The sequence below is a fragment of the Daphnia carinata genome, chromosome 10 (genome assembly GCF_022539665.2).
Source record: "Daphnia carinata strain CSIRO-1 chromosome 10, CSIRO_AGI_Dcar_HiC_V3, whole genome shotgun sequence".
NCBI lineage: Eukaryota > Metazoa > Arthropoda > Branchiopoda > Diplostraca > Daphniidae > Daphnia > Daphnia carinata.
The window spans coordinates 2030988-2058908 of NC_081340.1; the positions used below are offsets into that span (position 1 = coordinate 2030988).

At 38.1% G+C, this 27921-nt stretch overlaps 1 protein-coding gene across 1 annotated transcript; it reads right to left on the reverse strand.

The window, feature by feature from the left end:
- Window positions 1-6374: 6374 nt before the first annotated feature.
- LOC130702119 (homeobox protein SIX1-like) lies at window positions 6375-11164 on the reverse strand. Its single transcript, XM_059497286.1, has 6 exons — window positions 11155-11164; window positions 10391-10553; window positions 9810-10205; window positions 9417-9724; window positions 6925-7219; window positions 6375-6859 (listed from the first exon to the last, which is right to left on the reverse strand). Exons 2-6 carry the CDS (start codon window positions 10517-10519, stop codon window positions 6608-6610), a joined length of 1380 nt encoding a protein of 459 aa, XP_059353269.1. The 5' UTR covers window positions 10520-10553; window positions 11155-11164; the 3' UTR covers window positions 6375-6607.
- Between the last annotated feature and the right edge of the window lie 16757 nt (window positions 11165-27921).

Below are 27921 nucleotides of genomic sequence, written 5' to 3' on the forward strand. Positions count from 1 at the left end.
TTTTTATTTTTTCGAAAAATATTAAGAGATAACCGCGTTGAAAGGTGATTTGTCCCGCGATGAAATGCGTGTCTCCCATCAACTGGAAAAAAAAAAAACCAAAACACACACACACAAATCGTAGAGACACGCAGTGGAATATGGCGGCGCCTGTTTTTCCCTTTTTAAGTTTTTGTTTTGTTTTGTTTTGTTGTTGTTGTGTGTTGATGATGATAAAAGGTAAATAATGTCCTTTATGCGTTATGTCTCGTGGACACAATAGGAACATATCTCGACATTTTTTTCAAGCGGTACAGGCGGGAGGGGGGAGGAAAAATATAAGATGGAAAGGTTTAAAAGTCGTCGTCACTTTGTTGTTGTCCGGTTTCGATGGGAGGCGCGTGTTTTGAAACGCGCACGCCTTTAGAAAAAAAAAAAAAAAAATTGAGGCGATTGTCATCGCCGTCGTTCAATAACAACCAAAGGAAAAATGCCTTCGAAAAGCCATCATCTATTATAGACGCATATAACATCGGAACGCGCTTTTATGTGACCATCGATCAGCCCCGAGGAAAAAAAAATTCCCAAATTTCGTTCTAATACGTTTTTACGATGAGCTATTGTCTTCTCTTTTGTTTCCCCCATTATTTATTCACATCCCATTTTGAATTGTTTCGTTTATTCGTGTAAGAAAAGACTTTGGCCTATTCAATTAGGATATGGTCGATATCGAAGTGCCTTTGTCTTTTGGTTTATTTATTTTTTTTTTTTTATATTCGTGTATTTAATTTGTGAAAAAAGAAAAACAGAAAATCTATTGTTTCAACATTAGGTGGGAAATTTGAAACTGGTCGATGAGAGACGCCCAAAGTGTACGGGTCACCTACATGTGTGAGAAACATCAAACGCGAGGCAGAGAGAGAGAGTAAAGAGAGAGAGAGGGGGACCCGATATACTTGGACTATTTTATTGCTAGGAAGAAGCTTCTGTTTTTTTTGTTTTTTTTTGAATTCCATTTATTGCTTCGCTTTTGTGTTTTGTGCGTGTAATGGCCTTTTTTTTTTTTTTTTGCGCCATTGTTGTGCTTCTCTCTATAGCCAATAGAAGTAAAAAAAAAAAACAAAGCCAACGACAAAAAACAAAAGAACAGATTTTCAATTCATTAACCTCAATTTCGGGTTGACTTTGTTATTGGGTAAAAAGCGTCTGGCGTTTGTTGTTTCAAAAACGAGCCCACTTTTCTCTTTCAAAAAATAAAGCGAGTCATCGATATAAGAAACCATGAAAAGAACTCGATGTATTTTAAAATCGTCACCTGTCTTTCTTATTAGGCTTCGCCTCTGTTCTGTTTGTTGTTTGGTTCCAACATCAAATACAAGAAACGAAAACGCCATTCGTTTTCGCTTTCATCTTTCTTATTTCATGCACTTGAATAGACACGAAAAGGACCGTTTCTTTTTTCTAATCTAATATTGTCCTAAGTAATTCCAAACAAACAAAAGAACTTCAACAGTCCAGTCAATTAGGGTATATTTAGCAAAGGGTCCTATATACCTGTTATATACAACAGACACGTCAAAACAAACGTCAGCCAACCTTTGCACACACACACACATCTATACGACTGTGAGGCTTGTCACCAACGATATATAAAAAAAGAACATTTCAAAAACCGAAAGCCGGGAGCGTTAAAGAAAATCCTTTAATGCTACTAATACGTTTCTTCTTTATGATGGTTAGAAAGAAAAACAGACGGCCACTGTGTATGTAGAGGCGCTAATATAATAGGCCATACATATAATATAAAGAGACTCTGTTTTTCTTGTATCTATACTTTGAAAAGAGATGAGTGGCATTTCTTTTTTTTTTTTTTTTTTTTTTGAATGGGCAAGAGCGCTGGATAATCTCTTGTTTACCTTTCCTTTTCTTTTCTTTATATTCTTTTGTGTGTTGCAGACTAATGGAAGTGGATATATACGAGGGGGGTCGAGCTTGAATGCGCAGCTGATGCCGACGTCCATCATCTTAGATATATATTCTTCTTTTTTTTTTATATATATATACAGTATGTATATATCTAATAATATCTAGAAGCTTTGTTGTGTGTGTGTACAGTAGCTCCTGGCACATACAAAGCCAATCTTCAACGCGAGAAAATGAAAGAATTAAACTTAAAAAGAAAAAAAAATTTCCTTTTGATTGAGAATTGCATGAATGACGTTGTTGAATAACACGCGTGCCAGTTCCCTTTTTTTTTTATACTTATAGAGTGGCGGTTGGTGATGTTTGTATTTTTAACAAAATGTCTTGTTCATCACCACACACGAAAGAAAAATTTTTTTTTTTTTTTTTTTTTCATTGTTCATTTTGAGGGATCCCCTTTTACAGAGATGCCCCGATGTAAAATCTGATTTCCACTTGAACGCATTCGGAACAAGTTTTTGCTCATTTTGGGTTGCTATGTACATTATATAGTGTTTAACTTGGTGTACATTTATTAGAAGAACTCAACGCATTTCGTTCAGAATGATAATGGCGTTTTTTTTCTTTCTTTCTTTTTCGGAACGATGTTTAACAAGTCAACGAGCACGGTCTCTCGAAGTAAATTGGATTTTTATAAATGTTAAATACAGCGCGGGAGCAACAACAACAACAACAACACAAAACCTAATATCTGTGTGTGCCATTATTCTTGTGCACCAGTCTATATACTACGTGTGTTTTATATATATTACATATATACCGGCAATTATGTGTTGCTTCTCGAGCCAGAACGACGAACGAGGCGACCGTTATGTTTATTAAATATTTCATTTTATATACACACACAGAGAGAGAGAGAGAGGAGGCAGATAAATAGTTGGTATCGTAACAATAATAACAGACGGAGGAGCCATAAAAAAAAAAAAAAAATACAACAGGGCGATTTGTTTCCTGTTTTGATGCATAGATCTTTTCTCTTCTTTCCACGCCGTAATTTCTCAACACTTGTTTCTTTTTAATTCTTTATTTTCTGATTGCGATCGTTATAAAACGAATTGGCTTTCGTGTGTTTGTAGACGAGCTTTTTCACACGTTATATTTCGGGAAAAAAAAAAAGAAAAAGAAATAATGAAAATTGTATATTTATATATAAAAGGGGGGCTCTATATATCTGGCATTAAAAAGAAAACAGTCGACAATCGTAAAACGAAACATTTGAAAATTAAAAAACAAAAGGTAAACTAAATTTTTTTAAATATTTGAATAGAAAATGAATGGAACGGGGGGGGGGGGGGGACGAAAACCATGGGATCTTTTGTTTTCTTTTATTTAATTTTCACGTTGGATGGTCGGTTCGTTATTGGTGTTGCGTCAAGTTCAGAGTTCACCACCGGAAATTCCCCTCCTCCCCCTCTTTTCTATATAGACCAGGGGAGTTTTTTTCTTTTTTTATTATACACAAACGAGACTAGCTCTCCCTCTCTCTCTCTCTCTCTCTCTCTCTCTATAATCAGTGGCATTTTATACTTTTACCTATATAGACACGCGTGTATACATATGATTAGTTTAGATTACAAGAGCGTGTAATATCTGTTTTTAGATTCATTTAGTAAATCACAGCCGAGTATTACACGCGGTGCGTATGTGTGTGTATAACGAGGCTGGAGAGGAGGGTGGGCGAGGACAGTGGAGGGGGAGGGGTAAAAAAAGAAAACGGTAGAGGGGTTGTGTATGCTTCCACTAATTAGCACCTGGTGTGCGCGTATATGTAACTGAACATCAATTTTGAATAGACCGTCATTTTATATCATATAGATATGTAACAAAGGTAAAATTTAAAAAATAAGGGGATAGGCCTTCAAAAAAAAAAAAAAAAAAAAATCAAAAGACATTTGATTATATACATGTAAGACACCTCAACTGAAAATGTTTAAGTTTAAAAAAGAGAAAAAATGTAGTCCGCATTTTGTCAGTACCGCAGCGGATGTAACTCGTTAGCGGACCATTTGAAACAAACTGACGTATTATACACGCGAGCATTACGTGTCTCGTCAGGCTCTTTTTGTCGCTCTCATTTCTAACTGTTTTTCATCTCAAATTATCTATTTAAAGCGGATAATATTCTATAGAAAAAAAAAGGTTATGGTTATAGAAATGGTTGCCGCAGATGCGTGTGCTGGACCGCCATATGCGCTGTGTGTAAATAATTAAACATAGACGTTCAATGAAACGGAAAAAAAGAAATGTATTTATATGTATTTAAAATTAAAAAAAAAGGTGGTCTGAAATCAATTGAAAAAAAAAAAAAAAATCTCAACAGCCGTGCAGAATACTGAAAAAAGGAAAGGTAAGGGGGGGGGGGGAATTTTGAATATAATAAAAGGGCGCGGTCGGCCAAAGGGGAGGGCACGCGTCAGTTATTAAGGTTGAAGGGATGCGTAGCTGCCGATTTTGCTGATTGATTTGAACAAAGTGACAGCTTCATCAGATATGTACCTATTCTATACGTAGACAACGGGCAGAATGAAATCAAATATAAAAAGGAAGGTCGTCGTGTTGCAGTACATGAAGAGATAATCAAAAATGAGCAAATGTGTTTGAATAAATTTGGGTAGGTGGAAGGGGGGGGGTGGACAAGAGGGGGAGGATACGATGGACGTGTGTCATAAAGGTCGTTTTTGTTGTTTATAAATCATGTCCTCCTTTGCCGGGTTGTTTATTTGCCGGCTGCGCTTGGGTTGCTCTCCAATTTTGGGATTTTTTTTTTTTTTTTTTTGGGGGGGGGGGGGGAAATATTTTGGATTTTAGTTGAAAAGAGGAATAGCAATGCTCAGTCCAATGCCAAACACTGCGGCCGTCGTGGTGTACGTAGGAAATATTTTGGCAGCGATTTGCATAATTGCGTCAGCTTCACGTGTATATATAGTCATCTATATAAAGCAGCTCGGTCCTTGAATGAGACGAAAGATTACATCGTAATGTTTTTTGGGTTTTTTTTTTTTTTTTCTTTTGGTCTTTCTATTTTTTGGAAAAAAAAAAATATTCAAAAAAACACAAGGAAACAAGAAAAAAAAACGAAATCAGCTGATTTGCATATTATCATCAAAGGAGCGGTTCAGTGGATCCGACATTACTTGCACCTTTTCAACTGCAATCAGCAACTAGCGGTTAAAAAGAGAAGGAAGGGGGATTCGAATAATAAACTCACAAAGAAGACGCTGATTATTAAAACTCGTGTTATCCAAGTGATTTCATCACCTCTTTTCCTTTATTCTCTCCTCTTTTTTTTTTTTTTTTTTTTTGTGGATAACATTTTAGCCGCTTTTGTGTTTTGGCGCTCGTAAACATTTCCCCAATCGAATGTCTATAAAGGCCTATAATTCTTGTGTGTTCAATTGTAACGTGTATACAAGGGTACACGTATAGCTTGTTAACGTGTCGCTATATCAATTTTTGCAGGAGGGCCCTACTCTCTTTTTTTTTTTTTTATTATTATTATTTTTTTGTGGTGTGTGTGTGTGTGTGTCGTCTTTGTTAAATGTGCGGACGATGTAACGAGCGTCACCCATGCACGGCTCGTTCCCGTTGTATTTTTTTTTTTTTTTTATATTTCAGTTAGTTCCCCCCCCCCATTCGACCCAATTAGGACGTGCATTGTTCGGTGACGGCGGCATGCAAACGTCGCACGCGTCGGAAGAACATCTGTATGTCTACATCGATTCGATATCGATCTGTGCGCGTTTTATTTTTGGGACGTAAATATCGTGAGATCGAACTTCGTGACTGTTGATCATTTCAGGGTGGGCCCCCACCACATTTTTTATTGGCCTCTGAATTTTGAGTTTTCGATGAATGAAATCAAGATGATGGTGACACGATATAATTATTAATTACTGTTTTTTTTTCTCGTATGTATAACAACACAGAAGAGAAACACAAAAGAATTTCAATGAAAAAAACCCCACATCGTTTTTTTTTACCTATTGGACCGCGTGCGCACACACACACACACACACAGAAAGGACAGCATTTTTAAAAAAATCTATGAACGAAGTCAATCACTTGGTTTTCTTTCTTTTTTTTTTTTTTTTGTTTTTGTTTTAGGACAGAAATAAAAATGGAAACAGAAATTCACAAAATGTGGTGGGAACAAATAAAAAGGAAGGGGAAAATCAGAGGAGTATGTATAGTGTGGGTCATTATAGCGAAAGGTGTGTAGATGATTAGAAGGAAGCGAATTGGAACAAAACAAAAGAAAAACAGAAGAATCATCACTGGGTTTTTTCTTATTTTCGTCATTTCAATAGTGCCCTTTAAAAAAAAAAAAAAAAAAAAGATCCCCTTCAAGTTCAAAAATCAAAATGGTTCATTATTGTACACACACACACACACATACTTTGGAATGGAATATGAAGTCTAATGGCGATTCAAAAAAAACAATTCAATCTTTTAAAGGAAAAAAAAAAGGGAGGAAAAGGACATTTGTCGATTTGATTAAACCTCGACCGAAATTGGAATTAAAAAAAAAAAAAGGGAATATGAATTTAATAACTAGAGGCCAAACCAAAAGAAAATATATAAAATTCAAACATTTATTTTTGTTAAACAAAAATTTAAAAAAAAATAATTTTTAAAATTGTGATCGTCACGAACTGACGTGCGGATTGTAATCGTGTGATTGAGACGGCGTCGGCTGAAGCAGCGAGTGAGCCAGATCGGCGTGCGTCGGATGGTGAGCGTGATGAGGCGAGCCGAAAGCCGCGGCTGCCGCTGCTGCCGCCGCCGCCGCAGCCGCCGCCGAGGCCATCTGCAACTGGTGGCTCGTCGCGTGGTACACGGACGCCAATTTCAGATCGGGATACAAATCGCCGATCGACCCTCCGCCAATCAACGAGTCCTGCAAAATTGAACAATTTAAATATTTCGTATAGAAAAAAAAAATAAAGAAAAAAATTTTAATACCTGACTGTTGTGATGAGGCAGGGAGTTGGCCAATGCGGCGGCCATGTTGTTGATTTGCTGTTGTTGCTGTTGCTGCTGGTGGTGGTGATGATGGTGGTGATGGTGCTGGATGTGATGAGGGGGCGGCGGTGAGGGCGTGTCTAGCAGGGCGGCCGAGTGGCGCGCCGACGCCGAGGACGTCGCCATGGCAACATCAGGACCGTCGCCGTCCAGCGACTCGGAGCCGGATTCGTCCAGGGCCGAAGCGTCGTTGGCGCCGTCTCCTCCGTCCTTGGCCGAACTTCCTCCCGACACTCTGCAAATTCCACACACGGCAAAACACAACGTTCAATTTTCGTTTATAGACATCACAAACTCTCTCGAACGCCTGTTCCATTTTTTATTTTTATAGCCGCATCTAAGATGAGGGGAGATGCTGCGCTCTTGCCTCGCCCTCTGTGTGTTGGCTTCAGTATATACGTTAAGGTTCTTTTTTTTTTTTTTTTCTTTTTTAAATAATTGATCACTTCTAAAAAGAAAAAGTCTGAGAAGGAAAAAAGGGCGGAGGTGGGGTGGAAACTGACAGATCAGGTTTCCTCTCCTATTTGTTGAGTGTGTTCTCTCTCTCTCTCTCTCTCTCTCTCTTCTCTGACTGCACACAAATATAGTTGGAGAGAGACGGACAGACTATGGCAACTGGTTCTCTCATTCAAACAGAGACGTGCTGGCGAGGAGAAAGAGGGGGGGGGCTGTTTGTTTGACTGACATTTTTTTTTTTTTAATGTATATAATACAGCACACACACACACACACACACACACACACAAAAGAAAGGAACAAGAAAAGAAAAAAAAAGACCATCAGGGCGCCTCCGGAATTTCGTTCTTGATTCCTTCAGCTTCCTCTCTTATGTATAAAAAAAAAAATTAGATAGATATGTCAATGCTGTTTTAAAGATGTTCTTTTAAAAACATTTTTTTTTTTTTTTGCACTCGACCGGGCAGCCATAATAGAACATGAAAAGCGGATTATACTTTGTCATATAGGACTCTGTTGCGCAAATACGCGACTTCATATTATAGGCCTAACATATCAATAGATGTTTGAAGCATCAATGTTGTGATAGTGAATCGAACTAAAGAAATGCGTTACGGCTCGTTACGTCGTAGGTATTTTTTTTTTTTTTTAAAGCGTCCCAACTAAACGATGTTTCTATTTTTAAAAAGAATTCTTTTTTAAAGTGTAGGATGTACACACACAGAGAGAGAGAGGTTAGTTCGTTTGTGGGCTGATGGGCGACGCACTGACGCCCTATTAAGAGGTAGAAAAATCAAGTGAGTTCCTTTTGCCCTTAACGACAATATTTGCTCCTATTACAAACACAGACAGCGAGAGAGAGAGAGACACACACACACACAAGGAAAATCAGACAGTGACCACCGTACACATTTAAAATAAAAAAAAAAATAAAAAAAAGGGGGACCATCTTTCAATATTGACCCAGCTGAAAGCCTCTCACAGAAGACCTACTTTTTTTAATTAAAAAAAAAAAAAACGTAAGTTCCTATAAACTTCCGGCATCATTTCTTATATCAATATATACGTATTTTGGATTAATCGAATATAAAATCTAGCCCACACCAAAAGTTCGTGCACATATATTTGTAGACATCATCTGTTTATAAGAAACTTTGATTTCAGTGTGCGGGGATATTTAAAGGATATAAAGGCTAGTATATAAACTGAGGGCCGCCAGTAAGTTAAAAGAAGAAGATTGGGGCAAAAACAAAAAAAAAACGTTAGATATATACGATGTTGTGTGTACATTATAGAAACTGTTTTTTTTTTCTTTTTTCGAGCCGAGTTGAGAATTAAAAAAAAAAAAAAAAAAAAAAAAAAAAGGCGAAAACACGAACACGAAAAGAGTTTAAATATAGTACGGGTGGGGAGAAGAAGAAGGAGGGGCGGCCGGTGCAACGTATATATATATATACATCGCCAAGGGAATGTGTTTGAAACCGGCGGGATGAAGTCAACTGGTCCCTTCACACTCTGTCCGTAACGGCCCTTCTTTTTTTTTTTAATGATTTGTCGGGTCTATACGGGCACACGAGTTCGTCTATAATAACAAAGCGATTTGATTTCGGATTTCGAGTTTCAAATGATTTTGAAAAAAAAAAAAAAAAAAAAAAGGAAATCAACTGTGGGAGGCCGCTGATTACAGCAGTTTAACAACCTGATTACAACCAGCTACCACACCAACTCTAAAAATAAAAATGACTTGTTTACATTTCAGTTTCAAGACACTATCGTCTTCAACATCAACTGATCCTCATTAAATTTCGATCCGATTGAAACAAAAAAAAGACCTTGCAAGGAGATCACCTCCTATACCCCTCCCCCCTCATTTATCTTGATCAAAAAAATTGAAGCTATGATGAAAGCCAATTAGCCGCAATCGCTTACGAATATCCATCAATTTAAAATACAATAAAAAACAAAAACAAACTGACCTGTCTTTGTGCTCGGCTGCCCGGTCTCTTTGCCGCCGGTTTTTAAACCAGTTGGACACTTGGGTGGTGGTGAGTCCGGTGGCTTCGGCCAGTTCGCGCTTCTCCCTAGGCGACGGATACGGGTTGTGTCCGTACCAGTCGCGCAGCACCGAGCGCGACTTCTCCTTGAAACAGTAGCTCGTCTCCTCGCCGTCCCAGATGGTGCGAGGCAGAGGGAACTTGCGGCGGACGCGGTACTTGCCCACAGCGCCCAAAGGTCGTCCGCGCAGCTTCTCCGCTTCGATGTAATGCGCCTTCAGCCACAGAGCCTATACGATAGATGCAAAATGATGTGTTGATTTAAATTGGAGGCCTAATTGGAATTCGAAATTGGATTTTGTTTGTCTTTTTCACCTGCAATTTGGGGTGATTGTGCGGCGAGAAGGGATGCGTCTCTAGTAACTTGTAGAGCTCTTTGAAATTGGCGCGATGGAAGGCGACGACGGCTTTGGCTTTGAGGACGCTTTCGTTCTTGTGCAGCTGGTCGCAAGCGGGCAGGGACCATAGGAAGCGGGCCAGCCGCTCAATGTTGCCGCTCTGTTGGAGGACCTCGCACACGCACGCCACCTGCTCCTGCGTGAAGCCGAACGACGGCAACCCGCCGTTTCCGCCTGAACTTAAAGACGAAGAAGTCCCACCGACAGAAGACGAATTGTTGTTGTTGTTGTTGTTGTTGTTGTTGGAAGAGGGTGGCGATTGGCTGGTCGGTTGCACTGTCATTCCCGCCGACGTCGAAGACATCCCCGGCATCTGCACATTTTCAATTGAATAAAAACAAATGAGATTTTTTATGTCTTTATGTCGGTGAAAAATGAAAATGGAAATGGATTGGACACGGCCTTCGATTGTGGCCATAAATAATTGAACGACCATCGAATCAAAGTTTGAAGAAAAATTTCGTAATAATAAAGAAATAATGAAGAATGATAATGTACCATTCCGGCGGCCATCATACCACCGAGCCCCATGTGGTGATGGTGATGATGGGCGGCAAATCCGGACATGTGATGATGATGAGCCACAAGGTCGGACATGCCTCCAGCAGCTGACGGACCGACAATCATCGATCGGCTTTTCTTCTTTTGATTTAATTTTCTTCTCGTTTTTTTTTTTTTTTTTTTTTTAAACAATTCCACAAATTTCGTAATTTTCTTTCTTCAATTTTTCAAATGAATGTTTTGTTTGTTCCCGCTCTTTTTTTTTCTTCAAATGTTCACCTTTAATCACGTGCTGCTAAGCAGCAAAAGAGACGGACTTCCGTCAGCTACACAACACTATTTTTTTTTTTTTTCAAGAATAAAGCGCATTAAAAATTCACTGAACACAACTGACACACGTAACACGCGCACACAAGGAGCTTATCCCTCACTGCTCTTTCCAAAAAAAAAAAAAAAAAAATTGTTTTCATCCACGATTACAATCGTAACGTGCGCGTGTCATTAAGTCGGGCCGTGCTTTCACACTCACGCAAACTTGATTTCTCTTTCTCTCCTTCTTCTTTTTTTTTGATTTAAAATGTTCTCTTTCTTTCTCCCTGATGATTTAACACACACACACGCACTAACACACAGCAGACACGTTTCACTTGTTACTCCGCTCACGCCACACTGCGGAATGATGACGCAAAAACAGAATCAAACGGGAATGATATCGAAGGTTCTTCTTCTTCTTTTCTGAAATAACAAAAATGAATCAACACTTTTCTCCTTTTTTTTTGGGGGGGGGGGGTCTGTGTGTGATCGTTTAATGTGGGGCGGCTAGGGGGCCGTCGGGTATCACGCAGTTTGGCCGGAAAAGGTTATAAAAAAAGAAACGAAAAAAAAAAAATAGATTTGTGTTTAGCTGTTGCGCCAGGAAGAGTCCGGACAGCACTGCGCATCTCCACAGACCGGCTGCAACCCTTTTGGATATGGGAACACACACCGAAAAAAAGGAAAAAAAAAAAAAAAATGGGAAGAAAAAAGAGGAACGAAGCCTGGCGGGCAAAACGAGGGCGGAATTGAAATGGGGCTGCGAACAAATGCGCGCCGCTTCTTCACGATTGCCCGCCCCATCAGTGGGAGGAGCTTCGATGGTGAGTGAGCAAGTTGGTTTAGCCAGTAGTTTTGGATGCTCCTCTTTTTTTTTTTTTTTTATATCTATATATTCCTCTTTTTGTTGTTGTTGTTGTGTTAACGGGCAGAGCACACACACAAAAAGGGGGGAGGAGTCGGATTGATCAGAAGCCCCGCCCTTTGAGTGAGCTCCCATTGGCTGTGTTCGTATCAATTCAGAATTTTTGTGTTCCAAACGATAAAGAAAAAAAAAACCCGAAAGGAATAAAAAAAAAATTGTTTTGTCGACGACTCCATCAAACAAAATATGTTTTTAAAAAATTTAAGAAAAAAGACGTTTGAATGCAGAAAAAAGATTAAACGCTGTCACACAGATTTCATCTCAAACCGATTTATCTCAACACTTCGATCGTCCCATTTCTTTCCCTTTTTTTTTTCCCCCCCTTTCTACACATACACATAACACGAATCTTCGGGGTAATCATCCAACTTGTTTTATAAATAATAAAAAAAAAAAAAAAAAAATGAAACGTTCTATGCCAGACATTTACATAATGTTGGAAATTGTCGACTTTTGGCCAGCCGTCTGCTGGAAACACAGTTCAAAAGGACAACGATGCGACCGGGTACGTTTAAGGTCACGTTGATCTTTCCAGAAAATTGAAAAAAAAAAAAAAAAAAGGATTTCCACCGTGGATGCTGACTTGTCAAAAGGTCATCATCATCATCATCTGCCTCGCAGTTTTCTTTCTTTTTTTTTTTCATTTTTCGTGACAAGATACGCAGGCGCGGGGGAGGGCGGAGAGCTCAAGGCGATGGCTTCGTAAGTGGTCGCACATGTTCCAGTCACTTTTGAAAGAACAGGCCAACCATCTGGTAGTTCATATTTTTTATTTTTTCTTTCTAAAAACTCGCAATGCGGATGAAAAGATGTTTAAAAAACAAAAACAAAAAAAAATGATGATGATGAATAATAATAACAACTATAAAGCTGTGCTGAAAGGCGGAATAGATTTCATGTAGGCTTTTTTAAAGTGTATACATCCAATCGAATGAATTTCGATTCGTCTTTGTTTATGTACATACTGTAGCCTACGTATTTGATTAGAGAAAAGAAATGGCACATGTTCTTTCATGAAAGAATGCAGGCCTGTTCGTGGAATGTGATGGTTCCATTTAATGCGTAGGCATTCGAAACACGTTGCGAAGAATGTTGATGGCTCCAATATGCTTCAATAATTTGAAGTCAATTTTCTGCTGTCTACAGGGGGGGTTCCCTTATTTTTTTTGTGTGTGTGTGTGAGGGTGTTTGTGTTCTATTCGTCCGTTATAAGAAGAAAAAAAAAACTGATGGTTTTCATGATGAAGATCTGACACGGCGCCTTTTTTTTTTTCAGGCCCTTTTTTTTTCTTTTTTTGACGGACGGGTGTCGAAAAAAAAAAAAACGAGGGGATTTCCTGGTCATCGAACAATCAGATCAAATGTTCAAAGACTATGGAACGCTGCGAAAAAGTGTAGAAGGGGGGGGGGGGGGGGGGAGAGAGCCCAACGACTGAAGAAAGAAAAAAAAGTTCGGTGTAAATTTAGAACATCAGTCCGTTGCCTTTAAAACGAAAAAAAACGCCAAGTCAAGTGCATTGGTCCGTGCGCTCTCTATTTCGTGTTCCTATCTTTGGACCCCAAAAAAAAAAAAAAGGAAAAAAAAATAATCCTAATACGCAAATATATAATGTATAGACTGTGTGTGTTTTATTTCTTCGAGCGCTGCTGGACAGGTTTTGATGCACGCAGTGTGAAACATTTCGAAATTTCTTTTTATTTACCTTTGCGTGTGAAATGGTTGTTTAAAAAAAAATTCCTTTCGTTCGATCCGAATTTCTGTGTACACACACACACACACACACACTCAATTAGGTGTCGTAACATAAATAATGGACTTTACTACCTTAGCAATTTTCTAATAACCCACATTTTTAATTATTTTTTCTTTTTTTTTTTTTTTCGCTACTCCAATCGATTGCCGTACATGTTTTGTACATAAAAATGTGAAAGGCTTTAATATTCTTTCCCTAATGCAAAAAACAAAAACAAAAAAAAAAAACGCGATGATATGCCACATTGGTAAGTTGTCATCCCACAACAGCGTGTAGATATATAGAGATGTTGCCGTTTGCGTCCCTGATGGAACATATAAAGGGAAAGAGAGTGGGCCATTCATCCGGCCGACTGTTGACACACATCACGACAAGGCCATCCGATCCTGATGGATGGCGGGCTCCTGAACATGTGCCCCTTTTCTTTCTTTCTTTTTTTTTCCTAGTTATATATATATATATATATATATATATACATAATATTAATACGCTATCGCTGGAACTCGACGCCAGCAGACACCGCACGCCAAAACATGTATATATATATATATATCTATTTAACTCTCTATCTTATTCGATTCTCGTTTTCCTTTAACAGCGGGGCCTTTGGACCGCCTTTATGATGAACACGTCCGCGACATGTTCTGAAAGGCAATCGTAACGGGGTTACGTTTGTATAGAAGAAGAGCATTCGATTTCATGGAATTAAAAAAACAAAAAAACAAAAGAGCTTCGAAATTCATAGACAATCTATAAAGAAATTTAGCGCTAAATTCAAATTGTTTTGTTTTGTTTTTTTTTTTCTTTTTTATTTCTTTCGGATTTCTTAAAAATTCAAAACAGGAGGGAACTGGAAAGTATAAGAAACAGCTGAATGTCGACACTAAAAGTTTGTCGTTTTAACAGTTCGTTATATTAGTAGTTTTTGCCGCCGCTTTCGTTCCCCACTCGGCTTCCTCGGCCGCCCATGGCCTACACACGCGGATAAACACGAGAGTATAGAAAAGTGAGAGAGAGAGGCAGCACACCGAAAACATCAACAAACAGACGGCCATCCGTGACGGTGACAAACAGCAAGTCCAAAAAACAAAACAAAACAAAAGTGTCCTCCCATTTTCTTTTTTTTTTTTTTTTTTTTTTTTAAAGCAAATTTTTTATTATGCAACTGCCTTTTGCTGTAACGCGTACGTTCATCAGATTTTTTTTTTTTTCTTTTTATTTCTTGCGCTCATTTCGCTCAATGTACACAAAGCGAACAGAAAACGTGGCCAATAAAATAACGAGACCCGATGCAAATGACAGCCAATTAAAACACGAGCCAATTGCCAGAACGAACGAAGAACAACAAGCAGTTCTTCACGATAGCAACGGTTTGCTTTCATTGTTATACATACACATACAAAGTTAAAGCTGCCCCCCCCCCCCCATCTCCCTTTCTTCTCTTCCAGAAAAAAAAAAAATGGGTGTGTATACATACACACTCCGCCATTTCACTGTGTGTGTGTGTGTGTGTGTGTGTGTATGTGTGTGTCAGCAACAACTTTGTCTGAGAGGTTTTTTTCTGATGGGCTTCGTCGTCGTCGTCGGAGTTTTTTGGCTTGCGGGAGAAAAAAAAAAAAAGAAAAAAAGAGGGTGGTGGGTTCGACGGAGACGGGGGGGAGGAGGAGGAGGAGGATGTATCAGGTTACCCCGCCTCCGTCTTTCCAGTGACGTCACGAACCAGACTGACACCCGAGAAGCCCCATATATATATATATATACTCCCCTCCTCTTTTATTTTTTTTTTTCTTAAACATGGAACAAACTCCCCATCACCATGGAAATGAAAATTTCTTTTTTCAAAATAAAAATAAAGTTAAATGAATTAAAGAGTGACTTCTTTTTTTTTTTTTTTTTTTTTTTTTTTTTTTGAGAGGGGTGGGGGGGGGGTTTACTTGTTTGTTTGCTGTCGTCGTATAACGTTATGTGTCGTGTGATTGAGCGTCACATTCAATTTGAGGAGAGAGAGAGAGAGAGAGACCCCCCGCTTGGGCGCTGCTGTACTTTTGGCTGACTGAATATATAAATGAAGTGTTCCAGAGAACGGAAAAAAAATTCCACGTACTTGTGCGGGGGGTTATTTTTATTTTTTTTTAATTTTATAAATGGAAAATTCAAGCAAAAATTGAAAAAAAAATAAAATAAAATAATTCATTTCTATTGGAATTTGTTTTGTGGAGAGGTTTTTATTGACATGTTTAGGGATTATATGCAAATGAATGGAAAAGATTGTGGCTGCACAAAGTGTTGTCTCTCTCTCTCTCTCTCTCTTTATCATAACGGTTCAATATAATCAATCGAGAGCTTTGAAACATGGACTTTCTTTTCTCTTGATCCCTTGTTGGTTTTCACTCGCGTCCGTCCCTCTAAACAAAAAACGTAAAAAAAAGAAAAAGAAAAATAAAAAAAATAAAAAAAAATAGAAAGATAAAATGAATGGGGTATAGACAAGAAGAAGAAGAAGAAGAAGAACTGCTGAGAATAAAGTGGGGCTTGGCTGGAACTTGACGTGCAGGTGATTTACTGACTGATATATGTGAGTGTGTGTGTGTGTGTCTCTCGTTCAACTCCATGTTCTCTCTCTCTGTGTATTCCTTTCCAAAACAGGGGGGGTGTGAAGACAGAAAACAAAAAAAAAAAAAAAAAACGTTCCAAAATAAGAAGAAAACCAACAAGGTCCCTCTCTCTCTTGGTGGGGCCGTTTTTTTTTTTTTAAAAGAGACCCAAAGTTATCGTTTTTGTTTTGTTTTGTTTTTATTCCAGGGCAGTTCATCATGCTCATCGGCGGTAAATGGCTTCTACGTGGCGGGAATTTTTTAAATTATACGATAAGAAATAAAAAAATAAAAATAAAAAATAATGAAAATAGTTTCTTCCATTCACGGTTATAGAAGAGGCCATTTCCTCAAAGCAATGTACGCAGCACGCACAATTGTTCTTATATATAAATGCTGTGATGTGTGTACACACGTGTACTGTACGTATATGTACATGCAACATTGAGGAATGATTGGGAAAAGGGGGCGCCCTTATTTGATTGGAAAAAACCTATCGGACCTAAAACATAGTTATAGTATATAAATACAAGTTTTTTTTTTTCTCATTGTTTGCGTGGGCATATAAAAAGCGACAGCAGCGAACACGGTGGCGACCGTTTGACGACAATAGCTTATTTCCAAATGGGATTTCCCTACGTACGTGTGTGTGTGTGTGCGTGTGTGTGTACATACGAAAAGAAGAAGGAAAAAAAAAAAAAAAGGCCATCTTTCTCTTTAACAATAGTGTATATAGTTTGGCTATTGTTGTATGTACGTATTGAAGACTCGATATTTAGCAGAGGGGCGGAATGAAAATGGACAAGTCTTCGAAAGGGACACCCCACTCCAATCATGCACATAGAGGTGGAAGGTAAACTATAGATGGACTTCCTTTTATTTTCTGCCCGAGTCTTTATAGAAAGAAGCGGCCAATGAAGCAGAAAACATGCACAGCACGAGGCACACACCTCTTGTCCAAATATTTTCGATAAAAAAAAAAAAAAAAAAAAAAAGCTTTTTTGGCCAGGGACATGTATAGAAAGTTGTTCATTTGTGTGTTTCACCTGTGCCTTTTTGTAGTGTGTATGTATGTACGTATATACGTATATACTCCATTATTGTTATGAGATATGTACGGTAGGGGGTGAAGTTAAGAAAAGAAGTGGAGAGTGGTCGTCATCGATCTTGTTTGATGGCCAAAAAAGAAAAATCTCTTTGACGATTTGTTTTCTCTCCTTTTCTTGGTAAGGTTAGGTCATTCTTCTTTTTTTTTTTTTTTTTTTTTCTTGTTATGTCGATGATCGTTTCTGTTATGTCGGTAGTCGTAAGCTCGTCTTCAAACTGTGTGGAATGATCGCGTTTTTTTTTTTTTAAGTTCATTTCAATTGTATTTTTTTTTTTTTTTTAGTTTTCTGCATATCGACGTTGTTTTCGTATTGAAATTTTTTCTCTTACGTGCTAACGACTCAATACGTTTTCCCTTCCTCCTGTACGTCTCCTCCCCCCCCCCTTTTTTTTTGGGAAGAAAAAGATGAGGGCGGAAATATTCATAGTCTTTTTTTCCACATTTCAGAGGTTATGACGTCCATTTATTTTCTAGAAACAGAAAATAAAAAAAAAAAAAACGATGAAGAGAAAGGCACTTCTTTTTTTTTTTTTTCTTTTGTTTTGTTTCACATCGTTTGACAGTTGCACACACACACACACACACGCCCTCCCACAGAGTACATGTGAGCTATGTCTGGCAATTTGTCCAAACGCAAAAAGAACAAAAAATTCTTGTCCGAGCTGATGGAACATCCACACAACACGGGAAAAAAAAAAAAAAAAAAAAAAGTTTGAACCTTTTTACTTTGTTTTAATTCAAATTTCAATTTTGATTTGTGTCTGACCATTTCCAAAAGTACGTCGTTTGAACGATTGCCCCGATATGCGCTTTGATCCGTTTCCATCCGACCAAAAGATGCGCCTATTATGTATACACAAAAATAGACGCATTTCAAAGGCGGCCCAAGAAAAATAAACGAAAAAAAAAAAAAGGGCAGACAGCAGTTCTTTTTTTTTTTTTTTCTACAACGTCGATAGATCCGAAAAGAAAAAAAAAAAAAAAAAAAGTGGTTGGGAAAATATCTCCCTGTGTAAAAATAAAAGGATCGAGTTACTGACGACTGCAGCGCCATATGTCCCCGCCCCAATCAAACGACACCCGATACCCGACAACCATCCCCTCCTCCTCCTCCTCCCTCCCCCCTACTGCTGTGGATGTGTGTGTGTGTGTGTGTGTGTGTGTGTACTGTATATGTCTGTACATTTGATGGGGGATAGAGTCGGACGTGTTCCATGTATATTCCGAAGTCTCTCCACCCTTGCAGGGCGCTGCCATCATCGGCATATAAAGATCGAAGAGAAGGAAAGGAAAAAGGGCAGGAGGAGAAACCATGGCAAGACGAAACTCAATACTCGCCAATCTATTCCGTTGGTGATGTACACAGACGAGCCATCGAGAGTCTTAAGATCCGTCGAGCTGAAAAAAAAAACAAAAAAGAATGAAAAAATAATAATAAAAGGGACGACGTCTTATAGTGTGACGTCACTAAATAATATCTATAATAGAAATGGACGATTGGAACACAGAGGGAATCGAATTTGACACATGGCCTAGTCGCTGGAATCTTAAGAGCTGGCGTGCGCTATATAGTTGTCCCTTTTTTTTTTTTTAAAAATATGATGTTCTTTTTTTTTTATGTTGAAATAGTTTTGATTCTTCAATGGTCATTTCTCGAGGATGACAATAAGAAAAATTTCGGGGGGCTGATGTTACGCCATCAAAAATTGCGTAGGAGGGTTTTTTTTTTTCCTTTTGGCTGCTGGATATTTACGGCTGAACGAGTTTTGCTGTTGACATTCGTAGAGACACGCACACATGTCTCCGAATAGTTTGGTGAAACAACATTTTTTTTTTTATGCTACAATTCTTGATGTATATAAACGTTTCAAAATAATTGTATAGCCGCCTATATACAAAACAGCTGTTGTATTTCTATATGTATGTATGTAAGAATCGATACGTACATCAGGTCTTTTTTAGCCGTCGATATATCAGAACAAATGAGTGATGATCTGTGAAAAACACGCGCTCCAACTGTCCGGCCTTTTTTTGTATTTCTATAGGCCGTCTCTATATATGTAGTTCAAACACAAGGCTGATGTGTATTAGATATACAAACGGGCAACGATCGAACCGTTGAAAAAGCCCTTTATTCCCTCGCTGTTTGTTATAACAAATGTTTTTTTTTTTTTGTTTTTTTTTTTATTAATGATCGTCAATTCTTGTGTTGTACACACACGATCAAAGTCAAGTCTTCGTTAAACCTATTTTAATGCGCGCCATTTTGAATGGTGGCAATCGAGTGAAAGAAGAGCCCGGCGTTAATGAGAGCCGAACAATCTATATCCATTTTGAAACTACATTTATAACATAAGATCCAATCTAAACAGAAAGTTCTCAATAATTAAGGGTCCTTGTCACGGGGCGTCATCACCTGCTGCCGCCCTTCCATCAGTTTAGCAGATTCAACACGCAATTGATATATAGACTAGACGTTATAGATGTATAAATCCAATGATTATAAACGGATAATGAGATCAAATAGTTCAATCGTTCCCGGGCCTACGTATTACGTGTTACGTATAGGAGATATACAACATCTATTATGTGTTGTACACGTATATATAAGAGACGTAATGAAGGAAGATGGCAAAAAAAAAAGGGGGTTATATCCCAGGCCCGCTATAAGCGCAACGTTGGGAACTAATACATAAGAGTATCAGGTGTGTATGCACAGAAAAGCGCAGCCCGTTGCCATGGTAATGCCCTATGCGATCGATCGTGACATTATAACACGTCGTTTGCCTTTATTTATTTATTAATTTTTTTTTTTTGCTGTTGTTATATAGAATTAGGATTATATCAGCTGTGCGTCGTGAATCGACGGCTGTATAATAATAACGTTGAACAAAAAGCCACAAATTCATTTGATTCGAATGCGAATTTAAATGGATCAGAGGTGGAAAAAGATGTTATGTAATGATAGAAAATGCGTGTCGAATAGGCCCTCGGTTCCTATATAAAGAAAACACACAAGAAAAATGATCAGCCGCTTCCGTTTCTCGTTTGCTTATAGAAATTTTTCACTGTACAATTTTTTGAAAATAATGTTTTATCTATTCATTTAAGATCTAATAGGGTATAACATGCATGTGAAAGAGAATGAACGGGGGGGGGGGGGTTACAACTATATAAAAATGCAACTAAACGAGAGCCCAACTGGTTGTCTACGATTATAATCATTAACATCTTCTATTATATGTGTACGTGTCTCTATATACTTTTGTATATATATATATATATATATTCTTCTCTGTAGTCTTTCCCCCTGTTGTTATTATATTGTTATACATGTGATGGGCGCAAACGAGGACATGGAAACGGGCGGAGGGTTACAGACACAGGCCAATTAGTTTCGCTTTGTCTCACATCACACACACACACACACACACCCGGCGACGAAAACAGAAGGGGAGATTTTCAAGGAAGAAAAATTCAATAATAAATTTAACTCAATTAAAAGGCATAGATTAGAACGTTAAAAAAAAACAAACAAATAAAGAAAGTATAAAACTATAATGGAATTCCATCACGTATCAAACTAATTGTTAATTATTCAAATTCAAATGAAAATCAGTTTGAAAAAATAAAATAAAAGAGAGAAACGAGAAACAGGAACGCGCATACATTTAAACATTTCGTGTACGTAAATATATATATCAAAATAAATATAAAGGTATATATATATATATATATATTATAGTTTGATGTGTATACGCGATCAAGTTACTTGCAGCAGCCAGGCTCCCCCCCCCCCCCCCCTGCTTCTCATCACCGTATTATTTCTGCCTTTTTTTTTTATTATTTTGTGCTGCGCATTTTCTTTTTTCTTCTGTTTTTCCCTCCTCTGCGTGTATGTGCGGAGACGCGCGCAACGTTGTTATATGCAAAGGTAACCCAATCTCTGCTGTTATTTCTTCTTCTACTTGTCGACGAAGGCAGGACGAGCGAGAGAGAGGGGGGGGGGGTTCTCTCTCTCTCCCGGTGCTCTGTAAAATATTTCTCAACGTCGTTATCGTGGGAAATTGTTTTTCCCTCCTTTTCGTCATCCATTGGCTTCTTCCCTTCGTTTACAAGTGGAAAGAAAAAAACTCCCACGTCTGCGACGTCTTTTTAGGCCGTCGCTTAATTTTTTTTTGCTTCCCTATTAATTCATTTAGGCCTACAATCAAATAGATCACCGGACACGATTTCTTGGGGGGGGGGGGCTCCATTTAATAAAAAGGAAGTCGATTTAGATGCACGACGGGGGCTATATTACATAAAATAACAAGATCTATTATTATAGGATATATATCTATGTGTGTATGTGTGTGTGTGTATGTACTTGGATTGCACAGGTGTGAAACGGAAGGTCTTTTTTAGAAGTTCGACCCCGGTGAACTCCAAAATTTTTTTTTTTATTAAGAGAGCGACGGTCATCAGTGGGGAGAAGCTCTAGGCATTTTTATTTTAGAATCAATTGCTTTCTCTCAATTTTTATTTTTTTTTTTTCACCCCTCTTCCTTTAAAAAAAAAAAAAAAGAAGGAGAAAACGGGATTATTAAATGATATTTATAATAAATAAAGCTCGTCCACACCTTTTTTTTTTTGTTAAAGAGCCCAAGACCTTTATTATTCTTGAGATATATCCTCTACGGTGCTTGTGTAATAACAATCATGCGACTTGTTAATTTACGAGATAATCGCCCCTCTCTCTCGAAGGAATCCCCACCCCCCTCCTTCCCATCACACGCACACACCTTGAAAATGGAGAAAATTTTGGTTAATTGGACGCCCTGCTTCCTCTCCCCACTCTGCACAGGTAAAGAAGAGAGAACATTGGTAGTCACATACAATCATTTCAGAAGAGCCAAATTTCTCATATAGAATTTCGATGAGAAATTTCATACGTGCGAATGTATAAAAATTGAATAAGGAATCCGAACTTTGGAGATTCTACACGCACATCGTTTGTCCTTTGGACGATAGAAAAAATGCATTTGAAAAAAAAAAAAAAAAAGGAGAACAGCTTTTTTGGCGATTGCCTTCCATATGTATAATTTGTCCTCCTTTTTTTTTTTTTTTTTTTTAATAGATAGATTGGGTTGATATTTATTATACGACGCGATGCGGTTTCCTGTCTCTTATAGCCTCTCTTTTCTCTGCGGCCGATAAAATAACACGACCGTCTCTCTTATTATTGTACATTACACCCCACATTATCGTTCCCCTTTTTTTTTTTTTATTATTTTCATAAAAAAAAATGATAACAAGTGTTGAAGACGACAAGCATTTTCGTTTGGTCTCTCTCTCTCTCTCTCTTTTATTTTAACGTTTAATATATAATTTTTTTTTTCTTTCTTATTACATCCTTCGCATTCCGGCGGAAACTGAAGGTCTTTTTTTTTTCTTCCTTCTTTGAAAAATTAAAAAAAAATAAATGTCTATAATGAAAAATCTTCTTCATTTTCTGTTTTTAATGACATCCCATCTGTTTATACGTATGCACATTATTTCCCATTATTTTGTTGTTATTTGTCTCGTGTGTGATGCACACACACGCACACACGTATACAAGAACGAAGAAGCAAGACGACATCGAGGTATATATATATATATATATACACACAGGTAACGAGATACGTCGGTTCGGTTCGTTCAGTCGTCGCAGAGGATCGGTTGTCCGAGTGTAAACCTGATCTCTTTTCCTTTTCTCTTTTCTTTCTTCTTCTTCTTGTTTGGTTTTTTTTTTTTTTTTCCAAGAAAAGGACAGTGGGGAGAGGGTGGTGGGTTGTGTATAGGTGCGCTGAGAGGAAGATATTATAGCGAAATATATATTTTAAAAAAAAAGAAGGCATAAAAAAGACAACAGAGATAAACGTATATATCTAAGTAAAAAAGAATTAAAAAAAAAAGAAATGAAATGAGAAAAAAGGGCAACAGCAACAAAGAGGGGCGGGTTTTCTCTCTCTTTCGCTTGATGTGGCTGTGCAGGTAATTGGAAACCGCACCGCAGTTCTACACGCACCCACGTATTTATAAACATTTTTTGTTGTTCTTTTTTTTTTCTTAAATTTGAAATTCGAATTTTTCAAAAAATAATATGAGAGAAAAAAAAAAAAAAAGAAATCATGATTTCGTTTGATTTTTTTAAGGCAATAAACTGCGTTCATTTGTTCTTTTTTTCCTCGTCCACAAGTGACGTAATTTTGAATCAACCAATTTCAGGTATACAATCATCTGTTGCTCGAAACATCGCGAATATGTGACTAATGTGCGACATAATACGTCCGTTCGTTCTATTTCTTTTTAACATCGCGAAGTTATACACGCACGCACTGACCCGCCGATGTTGTCATTTTTCTCAGTTTGCGTCGGGTCTTGCAGCGCGCAAGCTCAATTTCCTGCCACCTATAATTATTGAATAAAAAGAAACTCCATTCCCTGAATGAAAAAATAAAATGAAATAAAATAAAATGAGCTGCTCTTTTTTTTTTTGTTTTTTTTTTAGAAATACGAAACAAATGCTATAACCTCCCCTCCTCGCTGAATAACACAAAAATGAAAGAGGAAGAAACTCTTTTTTTTTTTTTTGGAAATTATAAATGGGACTCCCCACTAGCTCATTCACCGCTCGCGATTGGAAGACAATAGGTACTTTAGATGTATATACTTTTCGCGCCAGCACATGTGTGCGCGGTAGGTAAAAAAAAAAAACGTTACGTACAGTACAGGATAAAGAAAAGAAAAAAAAAAAAAAAAAGAAAAGGAGCCATCCTCTGTGTATAGCTTTATATATTAAATATATGTCCCCCTTTTAGTTATACATTGGAGGATATAGGCGTCCCGTAAAAAAGGCCTTCGACTTATGAAACGGCACACCGTATACATCGCAGGTATACACACACAAGATCTATCTATTTTATTTCTATTTTCTTTTTTCTATTTCCTTTGATTGTTGGATCGTCCTCACGCCCCCTCCAGTTGCGACACGGTGAACTTCGCGGCTCTTTCGCCTAATGAGCTCCGAATCAAGAGCCATCGTCGAATGCGAGTCGGCCAGCTGCACTCGCGATCTATTCGATATTTGGTGGGGGGGGGGGGAGGAGAAGACAATGTAGAATTCTTAAAGAAGGATATATATATATATATAAAGGGGGGGGGGGAATGGTACATACGTGCGGTCTCCGATGATGACGAGCTTTACCTGCCATTGTTAGTCACGCCCCACACGTAGCCGAATGAGAGAGAGAGAAAAAAAATCAGTGGGGATTTTTTTTTTTTTTTTCCTTCTGATTTCGATTTTCATTAACACTACAGGGCAATAGACAATGAAGAAGAGCGCAGGAAGAAAAAGGAGGCGGGAATATTAAAATATGACGGCATCAGAATATAATAAAGGTGAGAGATTTTTATACGAGCATGAAGCCATCCCGCTGAGTTATATGTATACGAGCGGCTTTTTGAATCTATTTAATGTATGCAAGCCTCCATCTCTGCCTTCTAGTATTTAAGAAGCTTTTAAGAAGGACCCCCGCCCCCCCCCCCCCACCACGTTCGCTTTGGATGCGAGTTCGACTTGCGCCATCAGGCCATTTAAAACAATCAAGTGGGGCCCGCTCGCATCTGGACGGATACATCCGTAACAAGAAGCGAAAAGAAATAGGTTTGATCTTTTGTTTTGTTTTTTATTCATTTGGTATGTGTGTGTGTGTGTGTGTGTGTGTGTGTGTACGAAAAATATTCGTCGTGATAACGTCGTTAACGACCCTGAATTTTTGTTGTTTTTTTTAAAGCATTTCGAAGAGAGACGAAGTCGTTGATTGGCTGATTGCTCAAAGACATTCCAGCGGGAGAATGCCAAGTGTGCACAACACATGTTGCCTAATATGCAAATCAGCCGTGTTAATATTGAATGAGTCAGATTTCTATTTTTAAAAAAATAATCCAGAAATCAAGGAGAAACGTATGGAAAAAAAAGGAAAATAGGTGGAGGGGGGGGGTTGACGCAACAACTGTTGGACGTGTAGGCGATTGGAAGGGGTGGTGTCGAAAACAGGAAATCTGAAACGGGTTTCCCACAATTTCGTTCTTTTTGGTCTACAGCCTAAAATATATGCTGTCCGCCAATGTGTCCCCTAAACAAATAATTTATTTGATCAGAAACGTGTGCGAAAAACAATCACGAAAGTCGATCGTATCGCTCAGACATGGAGGACGTTACAACGAACGGATTTTTATTGAGGATGCGGAAGTTTAAATTACGAGAGAGACGAATCGTCTTTATTGTTTGCGCACTTTTGCATCACTAGTTTTCATCTTTTTGGGGCTTGTGATGGGCCACCCTTTTGTGTTATATTCGACTATATTATTTTACGATTTCGCTCTTGATGGCAGCCGAATTTTTTAACGTCAAACTACACACCCGTCGGATTTCCCACAATGGCTTCCTTCTTCCGTAAAATTCCTTCATATTCAATTTGTTTTTTGTTTTCAAATAAAACGCGCCAAAATATAGTCACAGAGTCTTTTTTTTTTTTTTTTATACGAGCCTTGAACACGCCCATCTCATTTATTCGACTAAACTGAATAGAACCAAAATAAAAAGGCCCCCATCGTACTATACTTGAATTCTTCGCTATACACAGACGCCCCCCCCTTCCCTTTAAAAAAAATTTCATCCACAAAATTATAAAATAAAAAAAAGCTTAACCATCATATTTATCGAAAGTAAAAAAAAATAAAGAAGAAAACCTCACACGAAATTTCTTTCCTTTTTTTTTTTTTTTTTTTTGTCTTCTTTTCATTTTACTTATAACCATCACCGGTGCACACACACACACACACACAATATTTTAATAGATGTCGGCTCATTTTATGCTGCTGGAGGGCCCTCCTGTAAATATATATTAAGGATATATATGAACCCCGCCTGCCGTTGCGCACCACACCGGACGGTGTGGAGTTATTAAAAAAAAAAAAAAGTGGGAGGGCAGCCCGCCAGGGAGCATCAGCAGCAGCTATAGAGATCGCCGCCTCCTTCCTCTCTATATTTATATATAATCTTTAAAAAAAAAAAAAATCATTTAAAAAAAACCCAGAAATTGATAACAGAGCCGTGCGCGCACTTTGGCACGGCAACGCAGTTTAAAGGCCGTTAATAAGGCGCACACACCTGACCATATCACCGACGGGTGGCCATGCAGAGAGGAGCCAGGGCTGACGTTAAATAAAAGTGGACGCCGCTGGGAGTCGCACACCTCAAGTCGTTCGTCCCTTTCTTTAAAAAAAAAAAATCATATGGCGACGAAACAGATATTAAACGGCATTAGATGCAAAAGTTCAGCCCATCATCAGCCCAGAAGAATGGGCATTGAGAGAGAGAGAGGAGGCGGAGGTATTATAACATTCCTTATTATTTTTTTTTTGGGGGGGGGGGGGCAAACGACGTCAACGGTTTTAATAGCCCTCTTAAATAATTTCAATTAACTTTCAATTACTAAGCGATTGTTGCTGCTGCTTAAATGCGTGTGTGTGTGTGTGTGTGGATTTATAGCTTTAAAAATTCATGTTTGCGTGTGTGTGTGTATAAGGCCCCTTTTGGTGTGATTTCCATTAGCACTTTTCATCTTCCTTTCTTTTTTTTATTTTATAGTCGCTGAGGTGTTTCTTAAAAAAAAAAAATAATTTCAGCCTTTAAAAGAAAAATATGCATCAATTCGATTGGGCAACGTGAACGTTCATTTTTATTTGAGAAGAAGCTTGGCGAAGGAAAAGGTGGTCTTGATTATATTCGGTTGCGCTTTCGCATTCGATTAAACATCGACGGCGAATTAAAGAAGAAGAAAAATTAAAAAAAAAACGCGAAAGGCAAAAGGGAAATGTTCGTGTGCACATGTATAAATGGCTACATGATAAGCAATTTTTGTTTTTGTTTTTGTTTTTTTTTTTCGGTAGGAATAGAACCCAGCCCCTCTGCCCCTTCTTCAAAAACGCCCCAATCAGGTGGTTTACGATTGCTTAATGAGGTCTTGAGTAACCAGCAGGTGAGCTGTGTTCCGTGATGGCATTTTACAGTACACGCCACGTACATGCATAAATGGCTTGACTATCTATAATACCTATAAATATATATATATACTGAAGGAGTTTTCGTCGTCTCTTTTTAAAAACAAAAAGAAAAAAAAAAATACCGCCGTGGAAATCGATTTAAATTCATAATGAAGCGCGCATCCATTTTGCTCAGCGCACTTTAAAATAATTTTTTAAAAAGGAAGAAGTTAAACGAAAGAAAAAAAAAAGGGGGCAGTCGTGGCTTCCAATTTCTTTTCCTATTTTCATAAATGGTAAGAGAGGAAAAAAAAAAGACAATCGCAGCTCGGCACGCAAAGTCCAGTTTAATAGCGACTAATCATCAGTCTTTGGGGGTTGCACCACAACGCAATAATGGCTATACACCAGCAGGCCCTATATGCATATTATATAGCCCATAATATGTATATTCATAAATATATATATATATATAGGATGGGGCTTAGACAGCATACGGCCTATATGCCTTGGTGTCAACTAACGATATAGGCCTCCCCTTGTTTTTTATAACATCCAAGGGAAAAACCTGTTCCCATCTGTATTATGTAGCTAGGGGTATAGATATTTAATTCTGAAGAAAACACCCCTCAACCCATCCATTTACCTCTCGTTCAAATTTGTGTGCCCTCTTTAAATGCCTTTGATGAAAAAACGAGAATAAAAAAAAAACACTTTCCGAACTGTTTTGGGTCTCTCTTAAAATGGATGCGTGTTTCTTT